This window comes from Diplotaxodon limnothrissa, linkage group LG18, assembly GCF_057381915.1.
Source record: "Diplotaxodon limnothrissa isolate DT_005_m linkage group LG18, D_limnothrissa_male_GT1.1, whole genome shotgun sequence".
Classification (NCBI taxonomy): Eukaryota; Metazoa; Chordata; class Actinopteri; order Cichliformes; family Cichlidae; genus Diplotaxodon; species Diplotaxodon limnothrissa.
In genome coordinates, this window is record NC_140613.1 from 40,540,422 (window position 1) to 40,552,538 (window position 12,117).

At 39.8% G+C, this 12,117-nt stretch overlaps 1 protein-coding gene across 2 annotated transcripts in view; it reads right to left on the reverse strand.

The window, feature by feature from the left end:
• Positions 1-3,132: 3,132 nt before the first annotated feature.
• Positions 3,133-12,117, reverse strand: part of col15a1b (collagen, type XV, alpha 1b) — a 59,218-nt gene continuing 50,233 nt past the window's right edge. For both annotated transcript variants that reach the window (XM_085377674.1, XM_085377675.1), the window contains 11 exons: positions 11,564-11,645; positions 11,367-11,392; positions 10,952-11,050; positions 10,645-10,789; positions 10,484-10,548; positions 10,247-10,378; positions 9,180-9,275; positions 8,964-9,038; positions 8,581-8,778; positions 7,906-8,021; positions 3,133-5,888 (listed from right to left, as the gene is read on the reverse strand). In XM_085377674.1, coding sequence (XP_085233800.1) covers positions 5,666-5,888; positions 7,906-8,021; positions 8,581-8,778; positions 8,964-9,038; positions 9,180-9,275; positions 10,247-10,378; positions 10,484-10,548; positions 10,645-10,789; positions 10,952-11,050; positions 11,367-11,392; positions 11,564-11,645 — 1,257 coding nt within the window. In that variant the 3' untranslated portion in view covers positions 3,133-5,665. The remainder of the gene's footprint in view (positions 5,889-7,905; positions 8,022-8,580; positions 8,779-8,963; positions 9,039-9,179; positions 9,276-10,246; positions 10,379-10,483; positions 10,549-10,644; positions 10,790-10,951; positions 11,051-11,366; positions 11,393-11,563; positions 11,646-12,117) is intronic.

Sequence of the window (12,117 nt, forward strand, 5' to 3'; positions counted from 1 at the left end):
TCTTTAAGACTGACCCTCATAGCCACCTTGGGACTGAAGTGTGTAAGGGTCTGGTGCAATAAGGGGGGGGGGGGTGTTTAAAACTCTTTTTGAAAATGGAAGCACACCTGTTTGTTTGTTTGTTTGTTTGTTTGTTTCTTTTTGTCCTTTGTTGTTGTTTTTTGTGGGGTGGGGGGGGAGGGGAGGTACTCAGATTACGAGAAGATGTAAAGGTAACAGAAGATGAAGCGTTATGGACTTGCTGTTTTGATTCAGGAATGTCTTGTACATAACCATTTAATAAAATGAATCTTTTGTTACGACATGGCTGTGACGGTGGCTTTTTCCTTTTTGATTTTATTTTTTCGTTAAATTGAAAGAAGGCAATGCCTGAAACTTGCTTTTTTCTTAATGGCCACCAGGGTGGTACCTGTAGTTGCAAGAAGGCTTTGACTCAGTCCTACAGAAGCCCTCAGGTGTGACCCACAGTAAGGACTCGGTCTCATTTTGTAAATGTGATTCTAAGTTTAAGATGGGGAGATTATCCAGGACCTTCTTAATGAGTAATAACTTGAGACTGTTATGTGTTGACCAGGGGCACATCTACAGGGGGGCAACTGCCCCTCTGCTGCCAGGAAATGGGTAATAAAAGGATTGTGTGAAACTTTGAAACATCTCTGCGTGATCTCTATCAAGGCAAAAGGATCAGAGAGACCGGCGATGTCTTGACACCCCCATCATGTTTTTGACTATTTTGTTGACTCTGTTTACATATAGGGGATTTTCATATGAAGAGGTATGTGCCACCCTGCCTCCTGTTAAAAGGAAGTTTTTCCTTCCCACTCTTGCCAACTGCTTGCTCATAGGGGTTTGTCTGATATAGGGTTTTCTCTAATATTGTCCCGTCTTTACCTTCCAATATAAAGTGCTCTGATGTAACTGTTGTTGTGATTTGTGGCTATATAAATAAAACCGCATTGACTTTCTTCTACTGCTTGTGTATAAAAAATATTTTTGTAAACATTATTTTTTTAACATTTAAATAATATCAAAACTTTGCAATAAATCAGGAGTCAAAAAAGTAATGTGTTGATTTAGTAATTTGCATTGTTTTACAATCCCCCCCCCCCCCTCCCCCCAGAAAAAATCACTTTAAAAACTGAGTATGTTTACCTCAGCAAACAGTCAGCATGCCAGGTAAGAAACTGGTCTGTTTACCCTGGAGAAGGCTGTATGTCTTTATTCTAGACAGTATAAAGGTAAAATTCTGTGAAGTATTTTTATGCAACATTTGAATAACAGACTGTACAAACTGTCTGTGTGGACAGAAACGTTGCATTTGAAATTACTTGTTGGTTAAAAAAATGTTATTCCCCTTACGCTCGCTCCTCTTCTTTAGCGCCAGCTAGAAGCTGATGACAGGCCACCACAACTTATGGACAAAGTATGAATGCTATAAATAATACCGTTGAAACTAACGTAATAAGCCTGTTTTGAAAATGTAAGGAGTAAAAAGTACAACTATTTTCAGAAAAATTTACAGAGTAAAAGTAAAAAGTTGTCAGAAAATAAGCTACAGATCCACTTAAGTACAGTAACAAAGTATTTGTACTTTGTTGATTCCTATCGCTACTACTAACATTAAGTAATTGTGAAATATTGGGAATAGAGAAACATTGTGTTAGAGCCCCAACTTTACTTCTGGAGTTGACTGTTGAGGTGAGGAGGGATGAGATGGTGTTTTATTAAAATGTCGGTCAGGTTGTTTCTTTCCTTCATGTTTTCACCTCTTTGGTGAAGGAGACCTCCGAAGATAAAACATAGCTATGCTCCCTCATATCTTCTTTCTGAAAGTGTTGGCACAAATTAAAATTTGCCTCCATGGCACACAAACGCCTACAAGCTTTTTTTTTCTCCTCTATCTTTGGCAATGTTATGTCTCATAAACCTAAAATTAAAGTTTGTTTAAATTTTTTTTTACAGTTACAGACAGTGAAATGGTAAAATTACTCTAATAGTATATATTTATGATGATGATATTATTTATTATTATATAATCTCAAAAAATAGCTAACTGTACCTTTTAAAGGTAACAGGGAAGAGATCCGAGAGAAGAGCCTGTGGTATGTCAAATTAGACCAAAGTTTGACTGAAAAGAAGTGGCAACATGTCTTATGAAGTGATTAATCCAGATTTGAAATTTTTGGTGGATGTCAATCTTTGTGGAGGAGGTTAGGAGAGAGGTACAACTGTGACTGTAGAACCATCTGTAAAACATGGTGGAGGCTATACCATGATTTGGAGCTGGGGATCTTGCTAAAACTGATGGAACTATAAACACTGAAAATACAGTCAGATTTTGATCCAACATGACAGTTATCCCAAACACACTGCTGGGTAGAACCCAGAGTTCAAGGTTCTAAGAGAAAACCCAACTAAAGTCAGCCAACATCCAAAGATCTTCAGTATGTCCTTCAAAACACAGAACTATTTCTGAAATGACAAGAAAGCTTGCCTAAGAGAGATCAGGCTGCGCTGCTTGTGTTCACAAGCTCTACTTTTGCGTTATTTCAATGTACATTTGGATGATTTAGTACATTTCTGTGCCCATTTCCTGTTTTCCTAGCAAAAAAGAAAAAATTGCACATCCACTTGTCTAAACTTCATATAAATGAAAGATTAAATATGAATTCATATTCACACAAGTCTGGTGCTTTCAGGGGCTTTGCTGCAACAAGCCTTTTGAACTGGTGTGACCCATTAACCTATTAGCTAACAATGTTAGCTAACAATGTTGACTAATAGGGTAATATTAGCTAACATTTTAAAAATTCCTGATTACTAATTACTGTGACTGTTACAACATGTTTTAGCCTCTCATTGAGAACTACTACTGATACGTGATGCATCTGCAAACTGCTAACTGTGGGGGAAAGAAATTGGTTAAATGTACGATTCCGAATATAAAATGCACTTCTTCAAAGCTAAATGACAATGCAGCAGTTTACATAAAAAGCTGTTTTTTTTGCTAGCTTACCAATGTTCTCGTTGGTTCTTCTGCATGACATTTGATGATTTTGTTGAACACATGTTGGAGGACATAAATGAGCCACAACTTATAAAAAAAAAAAGCAAAAAAACCACCACGTGACATTTTATTCAGTGAGCACCAGTCAGTCAGTACAAACCGTCAGTTTTTTCCTCAGAACCTCAAGTTTTGTTTGAACAGAGACATTAAAGTCAGACAACAGAAAAACAAGCTACGCCTCAGTGAAAGCGCGGTGGGAGGAGGCCTTCTGTCTTTTAGTGTGCTTCATACAAAACCTACAGAGTAAAAAATAAACAACACCTGAACAACACACATACATATATATATTTATATACATACATGTTCCAACCTCACACAACCAAATCTGAATGTGAGCTGACTGTTTTCACGCTAGGTCCTGCTACAGTACATATTAATGTTGATGTCCACTCTAATATTGTTACTTCAAAAGAGATGTGTTAATGGTGAACTTTTATTAAAGGACGCAGAACAAAAGAAATTGAATTTGTAGGACTAAGCTTTGGAAAAAAATGGTGTAAACAAAACTGGTGGTTTTACAGCAGGGGGCATCATAGTGCAGTTAGCCTATGCTGAAGCCTTCAGTATCACCTGTACTTTTTTATTGTTGTAGTCTTATCATGCTTTTAAAAAAAGATTAATGTTTTCAATATCAGATTAAAATGTAATGTTAAAAAAAGGAAGAAAACACAAGGACAAAGGCTATCCGACAGGCTACACTGTGACAGATCAAGGACGAATTTAAAAAGGATTGTCCTTGTTAGTATCACTGCTTTTATATATCATAGAGTGCCGTCAGCTAAATCCTCATAGAGCTGTAAACCTCAGTCCCAGCAGCAGTGGAAGTCAGTTGACCAAAAGGAAAACAAATCCACGTCGTTAGTTACACTTCGCCAATACAAGTTTGGACCCTGCTTTGCAGAGCTGCTGCAAATTTCCATGATGTGAATCTCCCATTCTACATTTCTAAGGTGCTCTACCAGATTGGGATCAGGTGAACTCATAGTCATGTTCAAGAATCAGTTTGAGATTACCTGTGACCCTATCACCTGAATGTTGAAGCAGAAATCAAAACTCATCAGACAAGGCAAGGTTTTTCCAGCCTGCTACTGTGAGCCTGTGTGACCTGTAGCCTCAGATTCCTGTTCTTAGCCAATAGGAGTAGCAGAGGGTGTGGTCTTCTGCTGCTGTAGCCAATCTGCTTTAATGTCATGTGTTCAGAGATGCTCTTCTACATCCTTTGTTTGTAACAAATAGCTATTTGAGTTACTGGTGTCTACCTATCATAATTTTCCATAAACCCTGAAAATCCAGTAGATCAGCAGTTTCTGGAATACCAACAACCGTGCCACATTCAGACTTAAACCTTTCTTTCTTTTTTCACCTTTCTTCCACATTTTGGTGTTTGTTTTAAACTTCAAGTCCAGTTGACCATGTCTACAGTTAATGCCATGAGATTGATGACTAGTTTAACCAGTATATCTAATGAAGTGTCTGTTGAGTGTTTTTCCCCTGCTTGCCAAATCCCCCATTCATCCGTCATTCATCCCCGGATGTAAGAAATTAACACTCGTGCCATTTTCTGGTGACACATCAGTCATTAGTTAGTGACTAAAGTCTAAGACGTGTGTACAGCTGTTTCCACATGCTTCAAATGTGTTTGGGAAACTTTGGTACCAGTGAACTCAAACACACATTGGTTCATTTTGACTCACTGTGGCATACACTGCCCTGCTGCTGACGCACAGGCTCACTAAAAGCATCAGACGTAGCTCACAATGAAAGCACGGTTTCAATATGACTAATATTTGAATTGACAGCCCCTGCTGTTTAAAAAAATACTGACACGTTTTTTTTAATCTCCAATAAAGTACATATATGATTATGACCTCATTTTAATTTGAAGCCCTTCATTCTCACTTGGTCTTGCAGACAAATTTATGCATGGTAACTGTAGCCTGTTTGATGCAGACGGCTAAGAAAAATCTAGACACGGACAGACATGTAAGACCCGCAGGCTTAAATCCGGCTTCGAGTGGGAACTAAACATGAAACCAATACAAAGAAAACTTAAAGAGGACCTACTGCTCTTCCTTTTTTGTCTTATTTTTAAGCCTAATTCTATCATATTTTTGTTGTTACAGTGTTACAAGGATGACCAAATAATGAGGCCAAAGGTTCAGTCTCTGGGCCTTTTAATGAATTTGAGAGGATCTCGTCATATCGCAGTTCAGACTGTGAGTGTAAAAGTCCCGCCCACCTGCTACTGAATTCTGAATTCGGTGTTTATGAGTGGCAGCCAATCAGAAGAAACTTCTTAGAAGGGGCGTGGCTGCACTGAAGTGCTTCCTCAGTATAAGATAAATAAGGATTACTTTGGATTGTGAATAAAGCAAAGTTACTCTAGCACAGTCCAAAAATAAAAATATGGAGCTGGAAATGAGTATGGTAAGTCCTCTTTAAATGTGAATGCATGTTAGTGTGGGAGTGTTTCTCGGTATGTTTGCATGTGGGAGCTGAAGTACATCATTATGTGCCCGCATGTGTTTCCCATTCATGTGTCACATCTTCTACTTAGATCATGCCTGCATGTGTTTATGTGTGTGTGTGTTTGTTTGCTCAGTTCCTCCTTTGATGCATGTTGCCCACATATGTGTTTTCTATACACAGCACTACATAGTGGTTGGAGCAGGCGCGCACGTGCTGCCCTAACAGTCGTCCCGTCTGCAGCAGGGCAACCTGACCCGTCACCGCCATGTCCGCTGTCCTCCAGGCCTCGCAGTAGTTAGTGGTCAGGCGGATGCCCGTGGTGCTGGAGCCATGCCAAACCAGCTTCTCTGGCCTATGGGAAAACGGAGAGAGACTTGGTGTGGATTTTACACAGACCGTCCCTGTGCTATAGCAGTTTAGGTAAAGACGGACAAATGGAAGACAAGGGCATTGAGGTCGACTGCAGCTACTTCTTTGAAGGCAGTTCACAGCAGAAAGAGCCTGTGTGTGTGAAGTTTGCACATTCTTGTGTCTGAGTTCTCCACATGGTTTTGCCTGTCCAGCTGGAAGACTGACCAGTATTCTTCTTTACAAGGAAATATTGAACTTACTGGGCAGCTTTAGTTAATGTTTTCTTTGTGCTTTAAGATGCACTGTTATACAACAGTTCAACTTTTTGCTACTCCTGTCTCCTCATTATCTAAAATTAGACAGGTGCATCATCTCCTGGTGCCTTGAGGTAAGAAGCTTCCCATTCGTGTGTTATTAGGACCAAACTGAATCCGAGAGTTACTCCTTATGAGCTCCTAACTCTACAACTAAAACTATAATTTTGAATATCACTCTTAGCTGATTGATAAAACTGTCAGGCTAATGCAACACATGCCTTTGCTTTTCTGTGCTTCTTAGTTCATCGCATGGCATACACTGGCACAGATTAGTGACAGTAGGAAAAATAAAATATTTCTTTGGTTTATGAATTCATGAAGTCTGCTCACTGCGGCCTGAGTTTATTGGTTTAAGAACGCTTGTTAAAGTGTGAAAAATCTCACCACTAGATGTCAGTAGATTGCAGTCAAATGACTTCTTCTTTTTTACCCTTCTCAATTCAAGTGCATAATCCTAGCTATGGTGGCTACTGTAGGACAAAGTCAGCCAAAAACATAAAATTTAGCGTGTTTACCTCAGCTGTCAATGCTGGTTGAGAAACATCCATGACTATTTAGGCTGAAGGAGGCTATAAAACTCAGAGGAGTCTGATGCAAGCTCATTTCTGACCAATGACGGGGAAACTGAGGTGAGTTAGCTGCTGTTAGCTGCTGTTAGCTGCTGTGAGTTAACATTAGTGAAACTTTCCTTTAAGTGGCTCTAACACTGTTGGCCTCTGACACTTATTGAATAAGCCCGTATTTGATGTGAAAATGTAACCAAACTGTTTATCGGGGGCGCTGATTTTTAGGACATTCGAGGCTAACATTCTTCATAACATTCATAACTGGGTGTTTAGCTGGTTCTTTGCAGCTGCCTGAAGGCAGGAGGGTCAGCTGTCTAAGTAATTCTGAAAATATTGGGTGTAAATAAGCAATTCAAATTTGCCTTTATGAAACCCGAATGTCTATCAGTTCTTTCCTCTTGACTGGCATACTACATATGTGGCTGGTCACTAATCACATACATAAAACACAATCAGGTGTAATGGCAATGTCCATCGTGGCCGTTGTGTTTATGGAGATGGGGCAACATTGCTGCTTTTACAAACCCACTATGTGTTTTTTGCGGATTATTTCTAAGTTTATGAGAATGGAGTCATTTGTTTGAAGACAGAACAAACTCAAACGCCTGACTGTACCTTTAATTAAAAATGCCTGTGACTATATATGAGAGATGGATGTGACTATTGATGACTTTATTCATCAATAGTCCAGTTCAACCAAAGTTTATCTGGCTTTATTACCTTTTCATAACTGACCCCCAAACAGGAGAATTTATGCAGGCTGACAAAGAAGCTATATATCACCAGAACCTTCTGTGAGTTGAGGAATGGAGCAGGATTTTGGTATTTCTGATCAATTTGCCAACTGACTGAGAAAACTGTTTTTTCACTCTCAATAAAAGACAACAAAAAAACTCTCCATCTTCCATCATGTTCTCATAAATGCTTAAAAAGTGCTCGTAAATGCATTTGCCAGTACCACTGTTCATCTGAGTGAGAGCTGCTGTCCACATGAACATGAAATTTATGGCCTGTACATCATAAAAATCGTTCTATTCAGCATTTTAGCCCAACTGGAACTCCTAAATTAATCATTTTTGGCAAATGGCATCATTTTTCATTCCTTTGCTACACGTACTTTCCCCCACCCACTTACCAAGCCGAGTCACTCATTATATTGCGTCCATCAAAGGAGAAGATGGGTGTGGACGGATCAAACACGCCTCCATTCCCAGAGAAGATGGACATCCAACTATTGAACAACACTTGACCCTGAGGGCAGGACAGGGGGAAAAACTTGCTTAAGAAGATGCCAACTGTTAAAAATAATGTGTTTTAAATGAGAAAAACAAAACCCCAGAAAATATATCACTTCTACTTTGTGGAATAATCTGTTCTTTGTTTGAAGAAAACCACATAATGCACTCAGGGTTAAGGTTTGATATCCGTGTAATTCCTTTGAATTTGGGTCTAATTTCTGATACCTAAAAATACTACTACTAAAGATGTAGGTGCAGTGGAACAAGGAAGGAACAATACTTCCCCTTCTTAGATTATCACAACTGTTATTATAGTATGTCCTGTAGAGCATACTAACTTCCCCTTCTTACAATGTTGTTTCACAGTGTTACTAGGGGTTTGCAGGTTGTATTATAGAGTATCTTAAATTTCTCTTCTTACACTACTTACAAGACATATTTTTTTGTTTTCTATCTTTTAAATGTGCCACTCGCTTTTACTCTCTATTTTATTTGATACTGAAAATATTCCTGCTGGAAAAGAAAGCCAAGTGTTGCATCATGTATTGTGTAGTGCTATGAAACCTGCTCACCCTCAGATTAACCACGGGCATGTCATTGCGGTCAGCCTTTCTGACAATGGTTGCCAGGTCCTGAAGGTGTGATGACAGGAAGGCTCTGTATGTGGAGGTGAGCCCCACGGCGCGTGCCTGTTGGTAACACTGGAAGTCTGCTCCGCGGATGCCACGCATATCTCCTTTGAGCGGGGCGTTCAGTGCTACGAGATGAAGCTAGACGAAAGAGAAATGGAGCACAAAGATTAGAGAAAGTATTCTCAGTCATACCTGATGTGCTCTTCATTACAGATGAAATATAAAATCTGAAAGGCCTCCAGTGAGCCAATTCATTTTCACCCTCTGGGTTTGGAATTGGGCTTCATTTGTGATGAGTATGCCTAATATGTGTTTGGACTCACCCCAGAGACTGCATTGAAATGCTGTGGTAGCAGGTTATAACTGTGCTGGTATCCTCTGCTTCCCTCCTGCAGCTCCTGTTCAACAAAAAAGTTGGATAAGTGTGTTTTTAAAAAACAAAAACAAAAAAACAACAACTTTGAATTAATTTTTTTTTTTAAGTTGCTTTCAAAGTTCTGTTCAGTGAGGTTCCAGTGTGTGCGCATTGGTGTTTGGACCTGGCTGTGCATCCTATGGGCTCTACTCCATTCTCCGGGTCTGCTGAGGGACTGAGATGTGTCTGATGAAGGTTCATAATGGATTAACTCTCCGAGCTGACACAGAACACACACACACACACACACACACACACACACACACACACACACACACACACACACACTGCAGTTTACTCTTGATGTCAGTGAGACACAAACTACCACCAGCATTAATAGGACACACTGGCAAAATCCAAAGAGAAGAATACAGTAATATTTGTATTTTATATAGTGTTTGATATAAAATGATGTCCAGTCCAGCATTTTTGCACATAGCACTTCAGTTATTCATTTAAATAAATTATTGCAAAGTCCTTTCAATAAATATTTGAGCAAATAATCGGAACAAATAACAGACAAGTGAAAACACAAGACAAGCTTACAAAATAATACATTACTTGAATAATCAAAACAAAACACATATATGTAATACTGAACACACACAATTGAAGCATCTTGGGTCAAAGTTGATAAGTGATGCCCATCATCTCTGGCTGACGGTAATCCAGAGGAACCATTAGGTACTTTCTGTTCGCATTCTTGGCATAAAATGTCTCCTTCAGGTTTGGAAACTCTAGGCCAGGGGTGTCCAACACCAGTCCTCGAGAGCTACTGTCCTGCGGCTCTTCGATGCATCCCTACTCCAACACAGCTCAATCAAATGGTGGGATTACCTCTTCAGCAGCCATCAAGTTTGGCAAAGGCCTGATAACAAGCCATTCATTTGATTCAGGTGTGTCGGAACAAGGATGCGTCTAAAAGCTGCAGGACATTAGCTCTCGAGGACTGGTGTTGGACAACCCTGCTCTATGCTATACCGCTAAAAGCAGTTTGAAGGAGACTATAATGTTGCTGTTTGCACATGTTTGAGACGTGTGGTGAAACTCTACAGTACAAGAGGACAAATCAATTCTTTTGGACAGTGATTTGAAAGTAGAAGCTTCACAGGAAGATGCAGCGGACGATGATCTTATAGAGGATATTATATCCTGAAAGATATTGAATCTTTCTGGTCTCGTCCTACACACCTGGATCTTGTGCCAACCATTGCGTGCTCTGATGTACAGCTCGCCTCCCCTTTCAGACACATATGCCAAGGTACCTTCAGCAGCATGGTGTGCCTCTTGGGTGAGGGCGTGGATTGTCTTATAGCTGGTAACCTGAACACAAACCATCAGAGCATCAGTGATGACACTTTAAAATGTTAGCTAATCATTTGATTCTCCATTTATTCCAAGTATGGTTACACCTCAGCAGTTTCTTACAAAGTTTGCATATCCTGGAGAGCCTGGTGGACCAGGAGGACCGGGAGGGCCGGGGACACTGACAGCTGATGACAACACAATTACTTTAAACTCATAAAATCAATACACATGTAGTACAGGCTGTGACTTGGTACTTGTTTTAACTTTATAGACACACATACTTGATCCGTATGGAGGGGGTGGTCCTGGGGGCCCAGGAGGGCCAGGCGGACCTTGAGGTCCAGACCGTCCAAATCCTGGAGGTCCAGGCTGACCAGGAGAACCAGTAGGACCCATTGGACCAACAATGGATTCGCCTTTCGGACCCTAGAGAAACAACAGAAGAATTCAATTCATTGTAAAAGAGTGGTATAATTTGCACAGCTTTGGCCAGAAGCCGGATCAGCTTTTACAAATAATCATTTTAAAATATTTTTTTAAATAACCTCCTGTTCTAGAATAGTATTTTTACCACATAGCTTAACTTACCACAAGGCCTGACCTCCCTGGGATCCCCAGAGGACCAGGCAGGCCCGCATCCCCTTTTTCTCCCTTCTGACCTTTGTATCCCTGATCACCTTTAGTCCCCTGAGAGATCAAAAGAGTACTCAGGATTCACCACTCTGCCACCGTCAAGGTGCATTTCTAGTGTATTAGCACATATTTCAGTCTTAAATGCTTAACAAGTGCCAGTTTGTCAGTTTTAATGTTTTGTTTGTGCGTTAGCTTGGTTTTATAGTTTAAAGTTGTTACATCTGAGAAGTTATACATTTAAACTACCGTACTTTGAAAAGTTATTACTTCCTAGATTATTTTAATAATTTGTCCTGATACGCAAAACCAAGCAGATGTACTTTTTTTTTTTACCACGACTGTGTATTATGTGTTGTACGTGAGTACTCACCACATTTCCATCTGGAAATGTGAGCCCTAAGAAGAAAAATTACACATATCAAATCACACAAAGCAAGCAGCAGAACATGTGGTGTGAAATGTCAGCTGATAGACAGAACTTCCATATACTTTGGCCTCATGATACATTGACCATATTTAAAATGAACTTCCACCACTGTCCACTATCCTGTCATCTTAAGATCTCACCAGGAGTTCCTGGCTCCCCAGGTAATCCCTCATCTCCTTTGTCTCCTTTAGGTCCAGCTGAATGTCCCCTTGTCATTGACTCCTATGCACAAATACATCGTCATTGAGATAACATTTGTGTTGGGAAGCTGGCCCTTATACACATTTACAGTCGGGTTACACAACAGAACAAACAAGTGAACATCAGAAAGTTAATTTGCAAAGTCAAAAGTCACAATCAGAGACTATGGTAAAAACAATGGATTATTGTAAAAAAGACAAGCAGATCAAAGCTAAAAATTATTGTCAGGATTACATAAACACCTGTTAAATACAAGGGATGCATGCTACAGACTGCAGCACTCATCCTGGGTTAAAATGTAGGATTAAGGTTCAAGCAAGCAACGTGTTATAAAAGGCTGATGAAAAAATTATGGTGGATTTAAGCTTTTCATTGAAGGATGACTTTTAACAAAAGTCGACTTGAAGACCTCCCAAAGCCCTCTGACAGATGGCAGAGAGGCCATTTGCACAGAGAATGTCCTGTTACTGCACTTCATTAACTACCTAAAAAA